The 26,044-nt window shown below is 40.9% G+C and overlaps 2 protein-coding genes across 2 annotated transcripts; both read right to left on the bottom strand.

Annotated features, from left to right (window-relative positions):
- Positions 1-3,978: 3,978 nt before the first annotated feature.
- Positions 3,979-4,908, bottom strand: LOC102525216 (olfactory receptor 4B1-like). Its single transcript, XM_006212242.3, has one exon. It carries the CDS (start codon positions 4,906-4,908, stop codon positions 3,979-3,981), a length of 930 nt encoding a protein of 309 aa, XP_006212304.2.
- Positions 4,909-21,291: 16,383 nt separating this feature from the next.
- LOC102525474 (olfactory receptor 4B1) lies at positions 21,292-22,221 on the bottom strand. The gene has a single exon (XM_006212243.3). The coding sequence runs from the start codon at positions 22,219-22,221 to the stop codon at positions 21,292-21,294; it is 930 nt and encodes a 309-aa protein (XP_006212305.1).
- Between the last annotated feature and the right edge of the window lie 3,823 nt (positions 22,222-26,044).

Genomic DNA, 26,044 nt, shown 5'->3' with positions numbered 1-26,044 from the left:
TTTGGGTAGGGTGACCTGAAATGATACAAAAGACCCCTTTGTTAAGCAGGTGAGTTGCATAATAATCCCCTGTGTATTTGAAATGCTAGCATTGAAACTGCAAATTCGGAGTCTTCTCAGAGACAGGAAATCCATCCTCACAATCCAGAGACCCTACAGTCAGTGGCCCTCTTCTCTCAGGACATTCTGGAAGTACAGTACTTGACACACTGACTTGGAATTGTTTTATGTGATCATCTGTCCCAGAAAACTGAACTTTCTCGGGGCAGAGATTGCAGCTTGTTCAACACTCCATCTCCAGTGCTAACTGAAGCACCTCTACAAAAGAGCTTTCAGTGAATGAACACAGAATGAGGGAACAGTGGGCACAGATCTTCCCTCGCCTTCTTAGCACAGTATTTGGTACATTGCAAGTGTTCAGTAAATACTGCAAGACCAAAGGTCCCCGAGGACCAAGATCACACTTTCTCCATCCCTGAATCCCATATCTAGCACTACTCTTGCCTTGAGCAAAGACCAGACCGATCTGAGAGCACTTTGTAAAATGCCATGGGCTTCCTGGCACCATTCCCTTTACCTTCAAAGTGGAACTGTAATCATCACATGAAAAAGAAGTGCATGCTCACAAGACAAAACTCACTCCAGTGTTTCTGTGGCTTTGCTGTTCTCACCACAGTTCTTGTTTCTGTCCGGACCACAGATATGCAAATAATGCCCTGAGAACAGCCACCAGATCATGCAGGTCTCCCAGTTTTTCAGTCTGAAAGCAGTAAGGCCAAGCTGTCAACCAGAGCTCCTGCCTCTCAGAAGTTTCCAGATAGAGGATCTGCTCCTCCTGCAGCCTTAGGCTTGGGAATGGTGAAGACAAGACCACTGGGTCTACTTCACCTGATTTAAAACAAAAGAACGCAATAGAATTGCATCCTGTGTGTTCCACAGAGAAATAAGAATTCTGGCAACTCAGCCTTGAGTTCACTCAGCTTAAGAGATACCAGGGGGGAAGGCATGACGATCAAGTGAGAGAAGACTGGTCCCCAGAGAGCCATGCCTTTCCCCTTCCTAATCAGGCAGCCTACCTCATGGGAAGCAGGACCTGGATACTAACAACTCAGACTTCCTTGTAGGTAACATAACCTCAGACATCAATAGGAAATGTAAATTAATTTCACCCAGTGTCCACAGGGCACCTGGGCTGCGGGGTTCTGCGCTGTTCAGTGGTCAGTTAGATACAGCTCTGGCTTATCATGGACTCAGTTATGTGGCTTTACATGAAATGACACCACTCAGAGGATGGATCCAAGGAATATGGGCCACAAGTGTCAGAAAACTGAAATAGCACTTTTCCTTGGCTTTGGTGTGGATGAAGGTACAGGTATTCCCCACTTTTCAAAAGTTCACTTCGAAAAAGCCACCTCACTTTTACATTAGTATCTGGTTTTGGTTTTTTTTTTTTTTTTTTTTGTGGACAGAAAGAAGTCCAAAGAGGATTTTCGCTTTTATGGAAAAGGGTAAAAAGCAAAAACAGCAGTGCTTGTCTTGCAATGTTACAGAGTACCCCCCCAGCAGCGAGCCGCACTGCCCAGCTTCTCAGCATCAAGCTGCAATAGCCTTCAGCTGTGACTGTGAGCATCCGTGCTTTATCTTGATTTGTTTTGTGTATTCACTAGCCAGATGCATCCAAAGGTTATCATTTGTTCGCTTTATATCATTAACGTTTACAAAATGTCATGTAAGGACATTCTCCTTTTGGATAGCAGGAGAAATCTGCACAGATCAGTTGTTCTCAGTCAGGGGAAATGTCTCTCCTAGAGGACACTTGGCAATATCCGGAAACATTTTTCATTGTCACAAACTAGGTGGAGAAGAGAGCCTACTGGTATCTAGCAGGTAGAGGTCATGGATTCTAGGACACATCCTACCAGGCACAGGACAGCCCCCCACAGCAAAGAATTAGCTGATCCAAAATGTCAACAGTGCTACTGTCGAGATACCCTAGTAGAGATACAACAGAATTTCTTCTGAGCTGAGCGGTACATGTGAGTGTATCTGGTACAGATTTTATACCATGCATCAGTGTGACCTCCTTCGCCTGGCAAAGAAATAAAGCTGCCTTCTCTACTCCATCCAAAACTCTGTCCTCAGTCTCAATTCAGTAAGCAGGTAAGGAGGCTGTGTTTCAGCAACAAGGGGACAGCCAGGAGAATGAAAGAGGCATTCGCCGGTGCCCCAGCATCACAGAAGCAACAAAACCGCCCTGGAAACACTGGCCTCCAAATTCCTTGCTGAGTAAGTAAAAGTGTTATTATGGCTTAAACCAGGGCCTGGCAAAGTTTTTCAGGAAAAGGTTAAATAGTAAATATATAAGCTTTGCAGACCGTACTGTCTCTGGCACAACTGCTTAACCAGGCCATTCTAACACGAAGTAAAACAGTGAGCATGACTACCGTCCAATAAAACCTTATTTATGGGCACTAGAACTTGAAGTTCATGTAAGTTTCATATGTCACAAAATACTATGCTACTTCGATTTTTTTTCAAGCACTTAAAAATGTGAAAGCCTTTCTTAGCTCACAGGCCATACAAAATGGGCTGGATTTGGCTTAAACCATATACCAGTGCTCAGATAACAACTGTCTAGAAAGGGAATGGTCCTGTAAAATTGTCTGGATTAACGTATTATGATAGGGGAGGACATATCTGGCCCCGTATTAGATCTGTTCCTTTAGCTCTAACCCTGTGCTCTGTTTCCTGGGCTCAGTCATGCTGGTTCTGCACCGTTTATAAAAGAATGTTCTCTGTAGCCTGAAATATACATTCAGCATCCTCAAGGCTCTACCCTTTAAGGGTGCACGTCTCCATTCATATAGAAGTAAAAAGTTGCAGAACAGAGAATAGCAGTTGTCTTGTTGCAGGTATACAGGGACATGATGGCCTGACCCACATGGACAGCTGTAGGAACAAAGGATTTCAACACCAAGAAGTTTGCAACAACCAACCATACCCCCTCCCCTTTTCAGTACAAAAGGGGCCTGAATTCTGACTTGGAGAAGATTGTTCTCTAGAACATTAGTTCCCTATTTTCTCAGTCTGCTGGCTTTCTGAATAAAGTTGTTATTCCTTGCCCCAATACCTCACCTCCCGATTTACTGGCCTGTCGTGCGGTGAGCAGAACAAGTTTGGACTCAGTAACAATATTAATGGTTAACGACAGTTTTATTGTATTTCACCTCCAGAGACATTTCCCTTCTAACAATGCCTTACTCTTGTGAAATAAAGCTTCTACCGTGGAATTTCAGATATTATAATCATATTAATGTGGCAGGGGCTCCAATGAAGTAGAAAAGCCTTCCTGGGAGTCCAATAAGATCACACTGATAGGGGGAGACAAAGCAAAGTGTAATCTTCTGTCTCCAGGTGCCACAGTCTTTCCACAAACCACAGCACGCTAACACCACGGAAAAGTGAACGAACCCAAAGTTGTACAGGTAGAAGATGACACGGTGGGAATTCAAGTTCAGATGTTCCTTGCTGAAATCTGTGCACCTTGCACTATGGATCACCAAAGAAGAGAAGGAATTTTCAGCATTTTCCAAAATAGGCACAGCGAGGAAAGGGCTATGATTGATACCATGGAGTATAAGGAGCGCACTAAAATACAACACGGCACACAACATTGTAAACCGCCTACAGCGTCAATTGAAAAAGAAAAAGAAAATAAAGAAGATAAAATTTCCTCAATTATACCCCCCCAATAAAATAAAATACAACATGGCATTACCTCCTCAGGTCTTACATGGAACAAGGTAGTATATGAGAAACCAAAAATACATGAGGTGCAAATACAATCTCAGATTCTCCATTAAGGATGCTAACAAAGTGGCGTTTCTAACTTAATCGCACTCACATTATGACTTTAAGTAGTGCTTCTCCTGTCATTACTGCTCAGGCTTATTGGGGAGCTTTTTCAGATTTTCGTTTTTATTCCACTCCTGAATTCACTTTCTTACCCCACAACCTCCTCATGGCGATTTTCACCTCTGCGTTTCTGAGTGTGTAAATGATGGGGTTCAGCATGGGGGTGACCATCGTGTAGAATACGGCCACCAGTTTGTCCTCAGTGAAGGTGGAGGGTGGTCGCATGTAGAGGAAGATGGCAGGACCAAAGAACAACACGACCACTGTGATGTGAGAGGCACAGGTGGAGAGCGCTTTGCGTCTTCCCTCTGCTGAGTGGTTCCTCAGGTTGAGCAGGATGACAACATAGGAGGACACCAGGAGAAGGAAGGAGAAGATAGAGAATAATCCACTGTTGGCCAACACAATGAGCCCCTCCACAGAGGTGTCGGTGCAGGCAAGCTTGAATAAGGGATGGAGGTCACAGAAGTAGTGGTCAATCACATTGGGGCCACAGAAGGATAATTGGAGACTGACAACAATCTGCACCATAGAGTGAAAAAAGCCCCCCAGCCAGGAACCAGCCACCAGACGGTGACACACAGGCCGGCTCATGACGGTCGTGTAGTGAAGGGGTTTGCAGATGGCCACATAGCGGTCATAGGCCATTACTGTGAGCAAGAAGATCTCAGTAACTCCGAAGAAGTGAAAGAAGAATATCTGAGCCACGCAGCCTTCCAGGGAGATGGTTTTAATCTTGGCAAGTAAGTCTGTGATGAACTTAGGGACAACAGTGGAGGAGTAAGTGATCTCCACCAGGGACAGGTAGCTAAGGAAGAAGTACATGGGGGAATGCAGACTCTGACTGACTTTGACCGTCAGAACGATGAGACCATTGCCCACCACCGTGGCCACGTACACAGGAAGAAACACCACAAAGCACATTCTCTGCACCTCTGGGTCCTGGAAAAGACCGGCGATGATTAACTCAGTCACATTATTTGTATTTGCCATAGAAGTGATTCATATGTACTGGGCAGGAAGTAATCAGAAACCTGCAATGAAACAAATAGTGGTTGTAACCAATTCACCTCGTTCATAGCAAGTGAGACAGCATAAACCACTTTACAATACAAACGTAACGTGGACTCATTCATTTAGCCAACATGTGCTCAATCAGCACTACAGATGACCACTCTAACAATTTTTATATTGGAAGATTAAGGCTCAGAGAAATGGCTATTTACCCAGGATCACACAGAAAGTAGCAAATTCTAGGACTCAGAACCAGACTTTCTGACTTCAGTCTGGGTTCTTTCTAATCCACTGTAAGATATTCTGAATTTGGGAAGCCACTCAAGTCCAGCACCCACATTTTTACCATCCTTATTGTATCTTGATAGCTCTCTTTTAACAGGGAATCTCCATAAAACTCTTCTCCTGGATTCCTTCATTTCCCATTAATTTTATCTATAAACCCTCACACTTTCTCTCCAATCTTGCTGCCACCACCTTCACGCCTGCTATCAGCCGATGTCTAAACTACCAAAGCCACTTAGTCTCCACAACCTCCCACTCCATCCATCGTGCACTCTGCAGCCAGAAAATTGTTTCCTAGACCCTTCTTTCCTCAGATCCTCCACTGCTTGGGAGTAAATGGGGGAAACCCTGAGCGCCTCTGACTTACTGTTAAAGACTTTCATAACCTCACGCTCTTACTCACTAAACTTCCACTCACCTCTGTTTAATTCAGGGTCCTCTCCACATCCCACAAGCCCACTCTGCTCATTTCTACCACAGAGACCCCTTTCACCAGAAATGCCCTCTCCTTGTTCCTTCCAGTCCTACCCACCTTCCAACCCCAATTCCAGTCTTACGTGTTCAGTGAATCTTGCCATTAAAACTCCAACCCATATGTATCTTCTCTTCTCTGAGCGTTGAAAAAATACTTTGGTGATTTTCCTTAAATGTGTATCAAATCAGTCTACTACTCTACCTAAAATCTATCAACACTTTCTCATTGCCCACAGCACAAACTCCAATAGTCTTAGCATGGATTCCAGATTCGTCCTAAACTGGCCATCGCCTATTTTTTTTTTTTGCAACCTTATTGTCATCCCTTAAATGCACATTATACAGCTATTTCCCAGTCCAAAATTTTCTTTCTCCCTTCTCTGTGTGAAATATTCCCTTCTTTCTAGATTGTGTGAGGAACCTCATTACTATGGGAATAATATAGTCCGTCCTTTGTACTCTTACAGTAGTACTGTGTCACAATTCTTTTTTAGCAATAAGCAGATTCTTTATAATTATGGTACTGTTTCTATATATGCTACCAAGAAATACACTATCCTAGTATTCAAAATTATCTGTTTGATATTTTTCTTACATCTTTATTATTAATTGCATTTTAGTTGACAATAATAGCTAGTACTTCAATAGCATCATATGTCACACATTTTTGAGTTGTAATTAACATACACTAGTCCATTTGTTTCAGGGATACAATATAGTAATTCAGTGTTTTTATACATTATGGAGTGATCACCACAATAAGACCAGTTATCATCAGTCACCATACGAAGTTGTCACAATATTGTCAACTATATTCCCTCTGTATACTCTACATGCCTGTGACTTATTTACTTTACAGCCGGAAGCTTGTACCTCTTAATCCCCTTCACCTGCTTCATCCATCCCCTCACACCCTTCTCCTCTGGCAGTCACCAGTTTGTTCTCTGTGTCCAGGAGTCTGTTTCTGTTTTGTTTTGTTTTTTCTATACTCATCAATTAATTCGCAGAACAAACCTGTGTTGTGACTATTATAATTAACACCCCTTTTTTACATAAGAGGGAAAAAATAAATAAACACAGTTAAGTGAATTAACTGGCCTAAAGCTACACAGGAGTGGAGCCAGGATTTCAGTCCAAGCAGGTGAACCACAAATCCTTTGCTCTTTGACCACTACCTATACAACTTCTAGGTACACAACAGGTAAGTGAAGGGTTAAAATAAAACATTCCCTTTTGTAAGAAGTCCAAGGTATATTTATCCACCAATACAAATCTTTCTTGTATGAGTGTGAACTCAGTCTTTTTGGATCAACTAGAGAAACTAAGGAAAGTATTCTAGGACCATTCTGAGAGATCACTCAGAGGCACGAGTGGGATCACAAAAGGTCCAATTTTTCCAGCCTTCACCCCTAATGGAAGGAATAACTGATAGCCATTCTCTTTGTGGTTTTTTGATAAAGTACAGTTTATTTAACCATTCTCCTATGCTGGACATTTAGATAGATTTTTATTGATTACTATAATCCTCATTATAATTAATATCTTTGTACAAATAAAGAGTTCACATTGATTATTTACAAAGTATCAGACACTGTTTCAAAATTTTACATATATCTAAAAAAATCTAAGTCTCATAGTTTTCTTTGGGGTTGGGTATTACTTTGTGCATATTTGTGTAAATATATCCATAAGGATTCTTGGTATAGGTGAAACTGCTGAATGTAAAAAGCATGCACAGTTTAAGCTTTGATAAATGTGTGATAGCCATTCTCTTTAAAAACCACATCTTCCTTTTCTGTCATCTCTGCCTTTCAGTGTTTATTCCTCTCTCTGCTACCCAACCCCTCAGCCCATTTCTACCATCTCTCCCACTGAGCTGGTAAGAAATATCTCCTCTCTCCCTACAAGATTCCCTCAGCTAGAATCTTGGGGGGAAAAAATGTGACCAGCATATAAAAGCCTAAATCAGCCTTTGAGCGTGTAGTCTCTACATCAGGTAGCCTGCTGGACTCTGGACCAGAGCATCATGATAGAATGCCGACAATGGCCAGAGGAAATATAATAGAAAGCTTCACATGCCAAGTGACTGATCTCAGAGTGATGTAATGAAACCCATTCCAGTCCTACTTCCTAATTCCCAAATAGTACCTCACAGAATCCCAAAATTGTAAAGAACTTTAAATTCATCGAATTTCATATTTTGTATAACTTACCACAATAAAAATAAATAAACAAACTGAATTCATTACTCCCTTCCCCACCTTGTAAAAATAATCTTCAAACCCAACCAGATCATTTAACAAATGGACACTTGCGGCTGTAAGAGAGGAACTGACTTGCCCAACATCCTATGGCTGTTTAGAGACTTTGCACTTTACTTCCAGCCATGTCACCTACCTATCGGTAAAAAAAATCCGGTGTGGTTCCTTCTGCCTTAGAGCGACGAATTGAGTCAGATGGATCTCAGATGCACTCAAGTGTCTCCAGTTCAGCGTGAAGTTAGCCACTCTGCTGGAATCGATCATTTCTCAAAGAGATGATCTGGTTTGGTGAAAACTACAATGGGATGGAGAACTGGATTCCTCTCTGGGCATCCTGGTCCCTGTCAAGCAAGGTGCCTTGGCTACGATTACCAACTCAGCTGATTTTTCACTGAAGTCCTCCAGTGAGCAAAGTCCTGGTCACACGCAGCTAAGCCACTGTGACTGGAGCTGAAAAGACTTAGAGACCTTTTACTGCGACCTCCTTTGTTTATAGATGAGGTGACAGAGGCTGAGAGAGATTAACTGGTTTCCCAAGACACACGCTAGTTATTTGCCAGGTTACAGAAATCCGTGCTCTTTCAGCATTGATGACTAGGTGCTGGTTGCTACTGCCACTCAAGGATCAAACCTTGTCTGCAAGAGCAAAGCACCAACAATCCTGGGAGCTTTTAGAAAACAAAGCAGATGGTGTCTAAGATGAATCACAAAAAAAGGGGGGAAATTCAGGGGATCTGGATCTGGGTTGATAATTGGATTTACAATACCTAGGAAATAAGCAAATGCTACAGAAATCAGCAAGCCCAGGGATTTTAAATCCTGATTTTCATTGAAAAAACCTACCCACCCAGTGAAACTCCAAGTGTTGTAATTAAATGCTTAGATCCTTCAATAAGTTAAGATCCTTGAATAAATTAAGCCACACACTATAATCAAGGAAACAACTTCCCCATGGAATTTCTTTTCTCGCGGGTAAAACTTTGTCAACTAAACCTTGACTTAGGAAAGGTTCAAAATCTTTTCAATTAGCTTAGTGAGATTTCCGTAAAGTTTTGTACCCAGTAATGAGCTCGCAAGAGAATAAAGTTGAAAGAAAGACAAAAAGGGAACATTTTTTCCAGAACGGACTGCTGAGAATGAAAAGGAAAATTAATAGAGAAGAAAGAGGACCAAACAGGGAGCCAGGACCCCAGGCACTCACTCTGGTTCGGTAATTGATTAACTACCTGTCTTAATCATGTCGTTCCGCCTCTGCACCTCTCACACTCTCCTGTTTTCACTTCCAGATGAAATGATTGAGTTGGGCTAGACTATATCCATTGTTCTTTCCAATTCTAACATTTACGTATGAGTTGCTTGGACTCCCTGTGCCTCAGCCTCTCCATCAATAATAATGGTGATAATAATATAATAGAGTGAGAATTTCCTCAGAAAGAGATGCCATTCATCCATTCAGCCATTCATACTTTCACTCAGTGAATGGTATTGTGTCCTTTATATGCAGAGCACTGCTCTAGGTGCTAAAGATTTGGCAGTGAAAAACAAAGTCCTTAACTCAAGGCGATTACACCCTTCATATTCCCACCAAGATGATGGAGGTAAAAATAATAATAACAATATAAGCAAATAATACTTGATATGCAAGCCAATCGTTAATAAGCCCTATGAAGAAAAATAAAACAGGTTACGGAGAATAGAGATTGCTAGTGGTAGTAAGGAAAGGCCAGCTCTTGTCAAGATCTCTGCTGTTATGAGAATAAGGAAGGGGATATGGGAAATATAAGGAAGCCAGTTAGGAGAACATCACAATAACACAGCCAACAGATGTTTATGTCTTTGCCAGGAGTGTAGTATTGAAGATTTTAAGGAGTGGTCATATTCTGGACATTCTGAAGGTACAACTAGATTTGCTGATGTCCTGATTGAGAGGAGAGAAAGAAAGAGAAAATTCAAGGATACCTCCAGGTTAGACTTGAGCAATGAAAATTGAGTTACCATTACTGAGACTGGAATTACCATAGGAAAAGCATGGGAGCTGGGAAGATTCAGAGTATGGATTTAGACATGTTAAGTGAAGTTTGCTTTTCAAAACACCAGTAGAGATGTTGGCATGATAGTTGAATATATGAATCAAAGTTCAGGTGGAAGGTCAAAGTTGAGCTATAAGTTTGAGAGTTATAAACACATGAATGGTATTTAAAGCCATGAGACTCAATAAGATCTCCTTAGAGACTCATACAGAATTAGCGTGAGAACATAGCCCTATGGCACGCTGATGTTAAGAAATCGGAGGAGGATGCAGAGGCAAGATGGCGGAGTAGAAGGATGCTCATAAGTCACCCTCTCCCACAAATCCACCAAGACCCACATCTACAGACCCACTCAGCCAACTAGAGCACCTGCGGAACTCCGACAGAACATCGCCCTCTTCAAAAGATAAAGACGCCAAAAATCTGGTAGGAGAAAAGGAAAAAAGAAAGAACAAAAGGCAAAGCAGCGCGGGACGGGTCCCGCGGGGAGGGAGCGGCAAAGGAGGACTGGCGCTTGCTCGCTGGGTCTCCCCTCTCCAACTGAGAGGCCAGCAGGACGGAGGGGGAGCCTCCGAGGCTCGGATCTGTACAGAGCAGCCCTTGTCTGACAGAACTAAGTTAAACGGGCACAGAGCGTCCCCCCGACACCCAGCCTGAGACGCGGGCCAGCAGCGGCAGACAGGGCCAGGCTGCACAAGCCGGGCGGAGGACGAGGACGGCTGCACGGAGGCAGCCCCGGGGGACTGCAAGGGGCTGGGCGCCGGGGCTGTGGGTGTACAGGACAGAACAACCTGGGCCCTCCATAAAACAGCAAGGTTGATGTGCTCTCGGGGGAAGGGTGCATACCCCCATCTCTGAAAACCCGCGGAAACTTTTCAGGGGAAGAGAGGCGGGGCCCAGGCAGAGCCGCCATATTCTCCGGCGCTTAACAACCAGGCGGGGGCAGAGACGAAACCTGCGTCCGCACCGAAGGGCTTAGCAGCCTCAAGGGCCAGACTGAGACGGGCCTACAGCCCTGGGCAGATAGGATCCTTCCATTCTGGTCCCCCAGAGAACTTGCTCCACAAAGACAAACAAGCAGCTGGGTCTTCCCTTGGAGCAGGGACGAGGATGCCCCTCGGTCTTCCCCGAGCCCACCTGCGGAGCGCGACCAGGACGGAGCGCCGGCCAGGGCGGAGCGCGCAGCCGCACAGAGGAGCGGAGCTACCGGCGGCGCAGGCAGGGGGAGAGCGGCCCCCCGCCTGTCGGGCAGGAACACAACCCCTGACCGAGGTGCTGGGAAGGGGCACGACCCGCCCTCCTGCCTGGCCAGTCTGCAACATCTGACTGCGGCATCCGGAGGGGCAGTGACCCGCCTGCCCGCAGCAGAGGAGAGCTGCATCTGACCCCGTGTTAGGAGGCGGCGCGATCTGCTTGCCGACAGGTGCTGGGAGCAGCACAGAAGAGGGCGCCAACAGAGGGCCTCTGAAAACAAGCTGAGCTTCCAAAACAGGACGAAGACAGAAGGACTTCACATTAAAAGCACACAGACTCCAGGAGAACACCAACAACCCCTTTTTTTTTGTTTTGTTTTTAAATCTGTTTTTACCTGTTCTATTTTCAATTACTGTCTTAATTTTTACTTCTTAATTCATTTCTATTTCTCTTGGGTTTTGATGTCCTGTTATTGATTAGACACAGGCTTCAAATACATCTATTTATCTCCCAACCCCTTTTTTTTTCTTTTTTTTTTTTTTCAGGTTTTAAAAGGACGTCTCAACCCGATTAATACTCTGCTTCAACTCGCTCTTCTATTATTCATTATACACTGTTTTCAAACCCTCTTTCTCCCTTCTTTTAAAAATCTTTCTCTCTCTCTCTTATTTTTTTTCTTTTTTTTCTAAGTTCTATTCCTAAATAGGCATTAGATAGATAAACTCCTTAAGATCCAAAATAGACAACTGATACTCCATAAACCACAGTGCCAGAGAGGTATGAGCAAGATGAAGAAGCAGAGAAACCTTTCCCAATTAAAAGAACAAGAGGAATCCCCTGAAAGAAAGATCAATGAAATAGACATCGATAGCCTACTAGATCAAGATTTCAAAAAAGGAGTGATCAAATTGCTGAAGGAATTAAAAGAGATAGTGCTTAGAGAGATAAAATATGTCAAAAATGAAATTGAAGCTATAAAGAAGAGCCAAGCAGAATGGGTAAACTCATTGACAGAGATGAGGAATGATCTAATAGCTGTGCAAAGCCGACTAGTTAATGCAGAGGAACGAATTAGTTATCTAGAAGACAGGGCAATAGAAAGCACCCATTCAGAAGAACTAGAAGATAGCAAATAAAAAATAATGATAATAGCATAAGGGACCTATGGGATAATATAAAGCGTCCCAATCTTCGCATAATAGGGGTCCCAGAAGGGGAAGAAGGATCAAAGGGGATTGAAAAGGTTTTTGAAGAAATCATGACTGAAAACTTCCCAAACTTAAAGAAGGAATCAGATATCCAAGTACAGGAAGCTCAGAGGGTCCCAAACAGGAAGAATCAAAATAGACCCACACCAAGACATATCATAATCAAGATGGCCAGAGTCAAGGATAAAGAAATGATTCTAAAGGCAGCAAGAGAAAAGCAAAGAGTGAATTACAAGGGAACCCCCATAAGGCTCTCAGCTGATTTCTCTACACAAACACTACAGGCCAGAAGGGAGTGGCAAGATATATTCAAAGCCCTGAATGAAAAAAAGATGCAGCCTAGGATACTTTATCCAGCAAGGCTATCCTTTAGGATAGAAGGAGAAATAAAGAGTTTCACAGACAAAAAAAATGCTGCAGGAGTTTAGTAACACTAAACCCATGCTAAAAGAAATATTGAAAGGGCTATTCTAAATAGAAAAGCAGCAGGATGCTACAGAAATGAGAAACTCACAACTGGAAAGGTGATAACTCATGAATTACAAATAAAGAAAACACGAAATTATAAAAGAAGACATACAAATCACTGAGAGTGGGAGAGGGAGGCAGGGAAATATAGAATTTTTTTTTCTTTCTTTTTTAAATTTTTTTAACAGTAGGATGGGTTTGAGATCATGTTATTATCAGTTTAATAAAAACAGGTATAGGTTAATAGATTTACAAAAAAGGGTAACCACAAGTCAAAAATTTACAAGGGAGTCACAAAAATTAAATAAAATCCATGATAATACAAAGGAAAATTACCAAACCACAAAAGGAAGAAGAAAGGAACAAAGAGGATATACCAATTCAACTGCAAAGATAAGTTCAAAATGGCAATAAACACACATCTATCATTAATTACTGTAAATGTTAATGGACTAAATGCTCCAGTCAAAAGACACAGAGTGGCAGACTGGATAATAAAGCAAGAACCTTCAATATGCGGCATACAAGAGACCCACTTTAGGGAGAAGGACACATATAGATTGAGAGTGAAAGGATGGAAAAGGATATTCCATGCAAATGGAAAAGCCAAAAAAGCAGGTGTTGCAGTACTGATTTCAGACAAAATAGACTTTAAAACAAAGGCCATAAAGATAAAGAGGGATATTTTATAATGATTAAAGGAGTGATACAAGATGAAGACATTACACTCATTAATATATATGCACCCAATATAGGAGCACCTAAGTACATACAAGAATTACTAACAGAGATAAAGGGCGATATTGATGGGAATGCAATCATAATTGGAGATTTTAACACTGCATTAACATCACTAGACAGATCTTCCAGACAGAAAATAAACAAGGCAACAGAGAAATTAAATACTACAATAGAAAAACTAGATCTGGTGGATATTTTCAGAGCATTACACCCCCAAAAAATAGAATATACATTCTTTTCAAGTGCACATGGAACATTTTCCAGGATTGATCATGTCCTTGGACACAAAAGAAACCTCAACAAATTTAAGAAGATAGAAATTATCTCAAGCATCTTTACTGACCACAATGCCATGAAACTGGAAATCAACAACAGAGAAACAAAGGAGAACAAAAGAAAAGCATGGAGATTAAACAATATGTTATTGAAAAAACAATGGATCAATGAGGAAATCAAAGCTGAAATTAAAAAATACCTTGAGACAAATGATAATGAAAGCACAACCACTCAAAACCTATGGGACACAGCAAAGGCAGTGCTAAGAGAGAAGTTTATAGCGATACAGGCCTTCCTCAAAAAAGAAGAACAATCTCAAATAAACAAGTTAACTCACCACCTGAATCAATTAGAAAAAGAACAACAAAAAGCCCCAAAAAGCAGCAGAAGGAAGGAAATAATAAAGATCAGAGAGAAATTAAATACAATAGAGATTAACAAGACCATAGAAAAAATCAACCAAACCAAAAGCTGGTTTTTTGAAAAAGTAAATAAAATCGACAAACCTCTGGCCAAACTCACAAAGAAGAAAAAAGAGAGAGCACAAATTAGCAAAATAAGAAAGGAAAATGGAGAAATTACAACAAACAAAACAGAAATACAGGATATCATATGAGAATATTATGAAAAATTATATGGAACCAAACTGGATAACCTAGAGGAGATGGACAAGTTTCTGGAAACATACTGTCCACCAAAACTGAATCAAGAAGAAACTGAACACTTGAACAATCCAATCACCAGAAAGGAAATAGAAATAGCAATTAAAAACCTCCCTACAAATAAAAGTCCAGGACCGGATGGCTTCACCGGGGAATTCTACCAAACATACAAAGAAGAACTCATACCAGTCCTTCTCAAACTCTTCCAGACGATTGAAAAGGAGGGAATACTCCCAAACTCATTCTATGAAGCCACCATCACCCTGATACCAAAACCAGGCAAAGACACTACAAAAAAAGAGAATTATAGGCCAATATCACTGATGAACATAGACGTCAAAATCCTCACCAAAATTTTAGCAAATAGAATCCAACAACACATAAAAAGATTATACAACATGACCAAGTGGGGTTCATCCCAGGGACACAAGGCTGGTTCAACATATGCAAATCAATCAGTGTAATACATCACATCAACAAGAGAAAGGACAAAAACCACATGATCATCTCAATTGATGCAGAAAAAGCATTTGATAAAATTCAACACCCATTTATGATAAAAACTCTCGCCAAAGTGGGTGTAGAGGGAACATATCTCAACATAATAAAAGCTATATATGACAAACCTACAGCCAGCATAGTTCTCAACGGTGAAAAACTCAAAAGCTTCCCACTAAAATCTGGGACAAGACAAGGATGCCCACTATCACCACTCCTATTCAACATAGTCCTGGAAGTCCTAGCCACAGCAGTCAGGCAAGAGAAAGAAATAAAAGGGATCCAAATTGGAAAAGAAGAGGTAAAAGTGTCATTATATGCTGATGACATGTTACTATATTTAGAAAACCCTAAAAGGTCCACACAAAAGCTACTAGAGCTGATTGAAGAATTCAGCAAGGTAGCAGGTTACAAAATTAATGTTCAAAAATCAGTTGCATTTCTTTACACTAACGATAAATCAACAGAAAAAGAAAGTAAAGAAACAATCCCCTTTAAAATAGCACCCAAAGTAATAAAATATCTGGGAATAAATCTAACCAAGGAGGTGAAAGAATTATACACAGAAAACTATAAACCATTGATGAAGGAAATTAAAGAAGACTTTAAAAAATGGAAAGATATTCCATGCTCTTGGATTGGAAGAATCAATATTGTTAAAATGGTCACACTGCCCAAGGCAATCTACAGATTTAATGCAATCCCTATCCAATTACCCAGGACATATTTCACAGAACTAGAACAAATCATAATAAAATTTATATGGAACCATCAAAGACCTAGAATTGCTAAAGCATTACTGAAGAGAAAGAAAGAGGCTGGAGGAATAACTCTCCCAGACTTCAGACAATACTATAGAGCTACAGTCATCAAGACAGCATGGTATTGGCACCTAAACAGACATATAGACCAATGGAACAGAATAGAGAGCCCAGAAATGAACCCACAAACTTTTGGTCAACTCATCTTCGACAAAGGAGGCAAGAATATACAATGGAATAAAGACAGTCTCTTCAGCAAATGGTGTTGGGAAAACTGGACAGCAGCATGTAAAACAATGAAGCTAGAACACACCCTTACACCATATACAAAAATCAACTCAAAATGGATTAAAGACTTAAACATAAGACAAGATACAATAAACCTCCTAGAGGAAAACATAGGCAAAACATTATCTGACATACATTTCAAAAATTTTCTCCTAGAAGAAATAAAAGCAAGAATAAACAAATGGGACCTAATGAAACTTACAAGCTTCTGCAGAGCAAAGGAAACCAGAAATAAAACAAGAAGAAAACCTACGGAATGGGAGAAAATTTTTGCAAATGAAACCGACAAAGGCTTGATCTCCAAAATATATAAGCAGCTCATACGACTCAATAAGAAAAAAATAAACAACCCAATCCAAAAATGGGCAGAAGACCTAAACAAGAAATTCTCCAAGGAAGACATATGAATGATCAAAAAGCACATGAAAAAATGCTCAATATCACTAATTATCAGAGAAATGCAAATCAAAACTACAAGGAGGTATCACCTCACACCAGTCAGAATGGCCGTCATTCAAAAATCCAAAAATAACAAATGCTGGAGAGGCTGTGGAGAAAGGGGAACCCTCCTACACTGCTGGTGGGAATGCAGTTTGGTGCAGCCACTATGGAAAACAGTGTGGAGATTCCTCAAAAGACTAGGAATAGACTTATCATATGACCCAGGAATCCCACTCCTGGGCTTGTATCCAGAAGGAAATCTACTTCAGGATGACACCTGCACTCCAATGTTCATAGCAGCACTATTTACAATAGCCAAAACATGGAAACAGCCTAAATGTCCATCAATAGGTGACTGGATAAAGAAGAGGTGGTATATTTATACAGTGGAATACTACTCAGCCATAAAAACCGACAACATAACGCCATTTGCAGCAACATGGATGCTCCTAGAGAATGTCATTCTAAGTGAAGTAAGCCTGAAAGAGAAAGAAAAATACCATATGAGATCACTCATATGTGGAATCTAAAGACTCATGGACAGAGAATACAGACTTGTGGTTACCAGGGGGGTAGAGGGTGGGAAGGGATAGACTGGGATTTCAAAATTGTAGAATAGATAAACAAGATTAAACTGTATAGCACAGGGAAATATACACAAAATGTTATGATAAATCACAGAGAAAAAAATGTGACAATGAGTGTGTATATGTCCATGAATGACTGAAAAATTGTGCTGAACACTGGAATTTGACACAACATTGTAAAATGATTATAAATCAATAAAAAATGTTAAAAAAAAAAAAGATTCCATATATAAGTGAGATCATAACAGTGTTTGTAGTTCTCTGTCTGACTTACTTCACTTAGCATAGTGCCCTCTAGGTCCATTCACGTTATTGCAAATGGCAAGATTTCCTTCTTGTTTATGGCTGAATAATACCCCATTGTATGTATATACAACATTTTTTTTATCCATTCATCCATGACAGACACTTAGGTTGCCTCCATGTCTTAGCTATTGTGAATAATGCTGCAGTGAACGTTAGGGTGCATAAATCTTTTTGAGTTAGTGTTTTAGTTTCTTTCAGATAAATAGCCACAAATAAAATTGCTGGATCATATGGTAGTTTTATTTTTAATATTTTGAAAAACCTCTATACTGTTTTCCATAGTGACTGTAACAATTTACTTTACCACCAACAGTGCACAAGGGCTCACTTCTCACCATATCCTTGCCAACATGTTTTTTCTTGTCATTTTTCTGACAATAGCCATTCTAAAGGGTGTGAGGTGATACATCAGTGTGGTTTTGTTTTGCATCTCCCTGATAATTAGTGATGTTGAGCACATTTTCGTGTACCTGCTGGCCATTTGTATGTCTTCTCTGAAAAAGTGTCTAATCAGACCATCTGCCCCTTTTTAATCTAATTGTTTGGGGGTTTGCTATTAAGTGGTATGAGTTCTTCATATATTTTGGAATTAACCTCTTATCAGCTACATGATCTGCAGATATTTTCTTCCATTATGTGGGCTGCCTTTTTATTTTGTTTATGGTTTTCTTTTCTGTGCAGAGGCTTTTTAGTTTGATATAGATCCATTTATTTATTTTTGCTTTTGTTGTCTCTCTGTTTAATGTCAAATCCAAAAAATATTCACCAAGATTGATGTCAAGAAATGTAGTATTAGACGCTCTTTAAGGTCACGAGGTTGAATCTACATGCTGAAGATAAGCCGACTCTGAATTTCTGATAATATTGTTGAAACACCCAGAAGTGTTGGACTTTTGCTTCTGTACTTCTATAGTTCTCTCTCACTAAGTTGCTTTTTTTTTCCTACTGTATGCAGTCAAACCTATATCTAATATATGTATATATAAATAATAAATTGGTAAAGGATACAAAATTGTATGTGCGTAGTAGTTGTTAGCCCTCTACCAACTTGTCCTTAATGAAATTATTTTATATTTATTGTGTGAAAAATACATTTTGGCGGGGATTTTTCTTCCTTTCTTGATGTTGTGGCAGTATCAACGGAGAGCTAACTACACAGTGTCCAATGCTAAGTGGTATAATTAGACTTTTACTACTTCTGTAAATTAAGTAGACATTTTTAAATTTAAAAACAATATCTGGCTCTTAAAACAACTGAAAAGATGTTTTCCTTTGTCTCCTATGTTTTTTCCAGTGAGACTATAACAAAGTAATTAGCCCTCAGTAGACCTACCCTCAGTAGGTAAAGTAATCCCTCAGAAGATCGACGCTCTAGTTAGAGCAGATGTCATCTGTCCACGAGTATCCAAGGCTCACAGTGTACTGATGATGTTCTTTCTGTAGCTCTCGGTGAGGAAACCAAAGGTGCGCGTGAGTGAGAGGCTTCTATCGCAGCCTGCATCCTAAAGTCCTAGTCTGATACAATACAATCAAGGCATCAAGGAAAAGGAATGGTAGCTCCACTGAGTGTAGCTCTGAACCGAATGCTTTCAAATATACATTAACAAAATACAAGTCACTCAGTATAAAAGATAATGAGGCCATGTTGATGGTCAAATCTATTTAACAAATATTTATTGAACACCTACAATGTGCCAGGTACCAAGCTGCTACACATTCAAAAGCAATTAAGAAACAGAGAATGTTTAGCCCAAAGAAGCCTCAAAACAAAAGGATTTAACTGCCTTCGACTTTTACCTGCCTGAAACTTTTGTTAGGATGTAATGAAGGACTATTCTGTGTATCTCCTCAAGACAGAAAGAAGTGCCATGTAGTCATCACACAAATGAAATGAATAATCAGCACTCATTATAATCATGATTATGATAGCTACTATTTGTTGAGTCCATGATACCAACCCTATACCATGTTCTTTCCTTAAACCTTTATGAATATCATCTTTTTTAATATTCAGAATACGTATGAAGTTCATACTATTGTTAATCTTATTGTATTTATGAGAGCAGGTGTGGGGTGAAGTATTTTGATCATGGGTTGTGGGAGAAGGGCAGCTGGAAGAATGTGATGAATTTCAGAGCCTGAGCTCCAGATTTTAGCAGGAAGAGATTCATCCCACACCATGAGACAAGCTCATAAAAAATATCTGTAAAATGTGATCTAAAAAGGCTGCTTATTCACAAGCACTTACAAAGCACCAGGTAAGAGCATGATATTTAGAGCAGCAAAGAAGGGACAGTGGATAGTCCTGCCCTTGAGAATTCACAGTCTAGTGAGAAAGAAAAACATACAAAATAATACAATCAAAATGATACGGACAATGATAAAATTATGTAAAAATTGTCATGGACAGGGGACACAAGTTCAACCCAAGGAGGAGGAAGGTCAGAGAAGGACTCATAAGGGAGGTGACTTCAACCTAGGTCCTAAAGGATGTATAGGAGTTTGCCATGTGAAAAGTGTGGCAAAGCAGTTCCAGGAAGAAGTGGTAATTTCTCAGGGCTTATTGGTGGCCATCCATGGGCATGATTACTGGGGACAGTGAGAGAAGTAGGGGAATTTCCTTGGTGCATTTAAAACCACCATCCATTACATGCTCCACCAGCAGTCTAGGAGAAAGGGAAAAGCCCTTAAGGCCTAAAGCATACAGTGATATTCCATGCCTCTGCAAGGAAGCTACCCATATCATTTCCTCTGATCCTCAAGGAGAGCTGGAAGGATGGAGGGAAAATGCAAAGACAGTCTGTAATTCTGAAGTCAACGGGGGCAAGTGTTATGATATTCTCTAAATTTTTCACCATGATTAAGAGTCTGGTGAGAGGAATTTCTGAGAGAGAAAACAATAATGTAGACACAGACTGTCCCATCCTGTTTCAACCAAAAAACACTAAGAGGCATGACAAAAAATGGACTTGGCCTGATCGATTAGAATAAAGGACAGAAGGGCGGAGTAAATCTTCGGTATTATTTCCTTCCTCTTCATTCTTAAAGTTAGGTCTAATAAAATTTTTTTTACATTCTATATTTATTTGCATCTGGATAAGGCTAAAAGGGATGCCTTTTTCTTTAAAATGTTCGACTTGATCTTTCCCTGCTGATAGCTAGGATCTATACTGTTATGATCTACTTTTCTAGCTATGGAAGATGGACATTGTGAGAGGAGATCGAAGGACTATTGTGCCAACATGTCACAAGAACTGAAGTTGCTCCTGGGACCTTTCTGGCGCTTGTGATCAGATGATCTAGAGCACAAGATGCCAAAACCACCAGAAGAATAGAGAAGTCCCCGGATGCAATTTCCCATTTTCAATTTCCACACTTGTCCACATTAGAAGAGTAGATCAGATTGGTGCCCTCCTTCTCAAGTACCCCCTGATAATTCCTCTGGCTTCCTTTTTTTTTTAACTAAATATAACTTATTACCATTAAGGAGGTTGAACAAAGAGGGGAGCATGAGGAAAGACGACAGGAAGGAAAGAAGGAAGGAAGGAAGGGGGTAAGGAAGGAATGCAAGGAGATCATAGGACTAAGTGATTTAACCTATAAAATACTTATTGGAATGTTCTCCTTTGTATTTGCACTTAGTTTGGGTCTTAGTGTTTCCTAATCCCATGATATTCCTGGAGATCATGAAGCCAATCTGACCTCTGTCCTTGGAACAATACCAGAATACATCAGGGAATCTTTAGTTACTAAAGAGAACCATAGCAGCAATAACATTAAGTCTTTACATTTGTTTCTGCCATTCATGAATGTCCCACTAAAATTAAAATCCACTTCAAGAACAGAATAATCAGACACATTTTTTTAATCACTTTCTCATTTTCACTCCATCCCTGAGTTCTCCTTTTTGCCCCACAGTCTCCTCATGGCGATTTTCACCTCTGCGTTTCTGAGTGTGTAGATGATGGGGTTCAGCATGGGGGTGACCACCGTGTAGAACATGGCCACCAGTTTGTCCTCAGTGAAGGTGGAGGAGGGTCGCGTGTAGAGGAAGATGGCAGGACCAAAGAACAACACGACCACTGTGATGTGAGAGGCACAGGTGGAGAGGGCTTTGCGTCTTCCCTCTGCTGAATGCTTCCTCAGGTTGACCAGGATGACAACGTAGGAGGACACCAGGAGAAGGAAAGAGAAGATAGAGAATAATCCACTGTTGGCCAACACAATAAGCCCCTCCACAGAGGTGTCGGTGCAGGCAAGCTTGAATAAGGGATGGAGGTCACAGAAGTAGTGATCAATCACATTGGGGCCACAGAAGGGCAATTGAATGGTGATGAGAATCTGAATTATGGAATGAAAAAAGCCCCCAAACCAGGAACCAGCCACCAGACGGTGACACACAGGCCGGCTCATGACGGTCGTGTAGTGAAGGGGTTTGCAGATGGCCACATAGCGGTCATAGGCCATCACCACAAGCAAGAGTATCTCAGTGACCCCAAAGAAGTGAAAGAAGAATATCTGAGCCACACAGCCCTCCAGGGAGATGGTTTTAATCTTGGCAAGTAAGTCTGTGATGAACTTAGGGACAACAGTGGAGGAGTAAGTGATCTCCACCAGGGACAGGTAGCTAAGGAAGAAATACATGGGGGAATGCAGGCTCTGACTGACTTTGACCGTCAGAACGATGAGACCATTGCCCACCACCGTGGCCACGTACACAGGAAGAAACACCACAAAGCACATTCTCTGCACCTCTGGGTCCTGGAAAAGGCCAGTGAAAATTAACTCAGTCACATTATTCGTAGTGGCCATGGACGCCACTTGAAGCTGGATCTAAGAGAAGAGACCTGTGATGAAACAGACACAGTCCTAACACCAGTCCTTCATGTCTGTGTAGCACGTGCCTGTTGGTGGGACTCCTTCACACATGATATCTGACTGGTTAATTTATTTATCTGTTTATTTGTTAATACATTAAATGTTTGTTCATTCGGTGCTCAGTGGTCCACTCTGTGCAAGACCTGATTCAATCCACCTCACAAAAACTCTGTGATCTCCATATTACAAGTGGGAAAACTGAGGCTCAGAGAGATTGTGAATTAGCCAAGCCTTCTAGTAAGAAAAGGATCCAGAACAAGAACCGGATCATTTTATTCTAACCAGTATGTTATTTCAAGAAACCACACTGAAAAAATAATTACCATTTGGGGGAGGGTATAGCTCAAGTGATAGAGTGCATGCTTAGCATGCACAAGGTCCTGGGTTCAATCCCCAGTACCTCCTCTAGAAATAAATAAACCTAATTACCTGCCCCCTGCCAAAATAAAATAATAATAATATTAATAATTAATTGATTGATAATTAATAGTAATAATAACATTTTCAGCATTAATAACCATCCATATTAATGACTAATAGTTACCCCAGCCCCATCTGCCTTTGTGTTAGAAATTCTCAAGTGAATTTCTGTTCCTGAGTCTCATCTCTTGTTTTCTCCTTTTATCCCTGAGAAATGCCAATCTCACTGATATTTCTTCCTTCCTAAAGAGTGTCTTCAATATTTTCTTTGGATGAACTATATAAGTTTCTGAATTACTTCAGTCTCTATGGCTTCACCCAATCTCATACCTTCATGAATTTTTACAAACATTTTTTTAAATGTTTGACACCTGTGGTGGAAGCAAACTTCTGGAAGATGTTGAGGGTATAACTCACCATCAAACAATAATTCAAATATAATAAACAGGGATTCACCAGTTTACTGGTTTCTGTCTTCCAGTTTTCCTGCCATTGGCAATAATTTTTGTCAGCAGGAGATGAGGATTTATTTTAATTCAATTTTCTTGACCAAATGTTTTATTAAGCATCTACCAAGTGCCTAGGTGATTCAGGACCTGTGAAAGAAGGAAGATGGCTCTCACCCTCAGGAAGCTTGCAACTTCATGCAATTAAACAGCACATTTATGAAATCCTGGGAGTTTTCTCTGCTTGTAAAATTGCTTTGAAGAATCTCTTATTCCTCCTATTTTTCCTTCTGCTGCCTGTGCCTCCATGCTGAAATAGATTAATTACCTCCTTCCCCCCAATTTTTCTCATAATAAGAATTTGAAGACAGGGTAAAAATATGCTGAGAGAATCCTCCGGAAGTTAACTGGCTAAAACTGGAGAAGAAATGGGCCATTGCATGGCGTAATGAAAAAGAGGAGGGGCACCCAGGAAGAACAACTGAGCAGGCGAGACGAAGCATCTTACTGGTGCAGGGAAATAGAAAGAAGAAAGGCATCAAAAAAAACACCCAAAGAGGCTGTGAAGTGGTCTGGTGGCCTGGAGCAAACTAAAGCATGTGGTCACCTGGCGTTCCCCACGTTCACTGTCATCCCAGCAACCACAGCAGCAGAGACTGCTGCCCTGTGTTCAGCTTCCACTGAGTGTTGGACGGTGGTGAGCATGTTACAGTCATCTCCTTATTTAATTCTTCCTGTACAGCTCTGAGAAACCGCAATTCAGAGATGTTAAGTTACTTGCAACAGAGAAACACAACTTAAGAGTGATTCAGTCAGGTGACACCCTGGCTTAACCAGAAAGGGAGGGAGAGGCTTCCTCAATATGAGTATAGGATGAACTGACGGGGAGAAAGATAGCAAATCGGGACTGGAAAGAGCAGACATGAGGACATTTTTCTAGTGATCATGAAAGAACTACATACCCTCCCTTGTGCGGCTGAAAGGGAAACCTAGCTTTAGTTACTGGTTCAGTCTCTCATGCCGCAATATTGTTACAAGAGTGCCTGATCCTTGGGTGAAGAAATGTATCTACATACCTTACAGTCCAGAGTAGACACCACAGTCTTTGTGTAGTGAGGGCTAAAACAGGACGAAGACGCTCAAGAAAGACATAGGTCTGTTCCACTCCATTTTCCTCCGGTAGTCAACAAAGTTGGAGGAAGGAATAGGAAAGCAGTATTAAATCCTCAGGGGGAATTCCTGGAGCCCCTTATTGGTGGGCAATGGAATAAACAGTTAAATACGTAACATCAAACTTCTTAATTGCCCCCAGAGGTAAAGAAAGCCAAATTTTAGAAATTGAAGCAACACTCAGGTTTTCAGGTTTCATAGAAAGTGATGCCATCCCACGTGCCTTGTATGTCTATTTAACCAAATCCAAGCTACCATCTTCTCATGGCTGGGTTACTATCATAAGCCCCTAACTGTTTTTTGGGTTTTTTTTTTTTTTGCAGTCTGTAAATTACTTTATTTTCTTTTTTTTTAACTTGTTTTTTATTGAGTAATAGTCATTTTACAATGTTATGTCAAATTCCAGTGTAGAGCACAATTTTTCAGTTATACATGAACCTACATATATTCATTGTCACATTTTTTTTGCTGTGAGCTATCACAAGATCTTGTATATATTTCCCTGTGCTATACAGCATAATCTTGCTTATCTATTCTACATTTTGAAATCCCAGTCTGTCCCTTCCCACCATAAGCTCCTAACTGTTCTCCCAGCTTCTACTCTTCTGTCCTGAGGGTTATCCTCCAGAGAACAGAGTCAGCAAGATCCTCTTAAAAGATCAATCAGATCGTGTGTCATATATACATTCTCAACAGAGGAAAAACAAAAAACAAACAAAAAAAACCCCTACTAATGTCTTTCCTGGGTCCCACAGGAAAAACGGCTACAGAGTCCCCCTCATGGTCTATGTGACGTGGCCGCTTGCTCTTTCCTTGGTCAGTTATCCCACCTCTCTGCCATTTGCTCAGTGCTTTTCAACTGCAGAATGTAGGGCACTATGGGGATTGTCAGGAAATCATCCTAGGGTCCGGACCAACGTGTAATGTCGTGGCATAGGAGAGAACGGTTGGTAAACTGCAGCTAAAAGTGATGAGCTTCTTGTTAAAATATCTGACTTGACCTTTCCATTCAGATAGCTAGAATCTGTGCCATTATCATCTTTCAGTAGAGGGATCAGTCCCAGGTTCATGGACCTCTGAAGGGCTGAGGAAAACAACGCAAGAACACCTAGTGGAGCTGACTCACTCTCCCCACGGACTGGTCTAGAGTAGAAGTTATAACAGAGCGTTGCAGGTGACTGCTGCATCTTGGCTCTATCACCCACACACCATGTGTCCTTGTGAACAGGTTTTCTTATTTTCTTGGACTGGGGTAACAGTTAATTCTTGACACTGTGGTTGCAAAAATTAGATATGAGATAAAATATATAAAGCACTTTACAGGGTTGCCTGGCAAACAGGAAGCTCTCAATAAATGGTAGCTATTATTAGCTCAGACTTCCTGGTATTTATTCACATTTCTCTCTGCTTTCTCTTCCCCCCTTGCCCAAGAGAAAGACAGTTAATTGGTAACTAATTACCTCACCTTCCTGCCAGCACTTTCCCCAGAAAAGCCCTCACTCTAAGGTCAAGGATTACAAGGTAACCCATGGATTACATGTAAAAGTCTAGGTAGGTGAGTAATGGTCTAGACCCTAACTAGGTAGAATTTCATCCTCTAACATAAAAAGCCCCAGTTAGAGAAATCTGACCAGGACAAGACAATAAAGTGATAGAGAGCCTGGAGGACTATTACAAGGAGCTCAAAGCCGCATCACTAAGGTCTCGTTCCCATGACTCAC

The sequence above is a fragment of the Vicugna pacos genome, chromosome 10 (genome assembly GCF_048564905.1).
Source record: "Vicugna pacos chromosome 10, VicPac4, whole genome shotgun sequence".
NCBI lineage: Eukaryota > Metazoa > Chordata > Mammalia > Artiodactyla > Camelidae > Vicugna > Vicugna pacos.
This window is presented reverse-complemented; position numbering and strand designations above follow the sequence as displayed.

Excerpts from the sequence above, each read along its gene's own strand:
- LOC102525474 (XM_006212243.3), bottom strand. The coding sequence starts at position 22,221 with ATGGCCACTACGAATAATGTGACTGAGTTAATTTTCACTGGCCTTTTC.
- LOC102525216 (XM_006212242.3), bottom strand. The coding sequence starts at position 4,908 with ATGGCAAATACAAATAATGTGACTGAGTTAATCATCGCCGGTCTTTTC.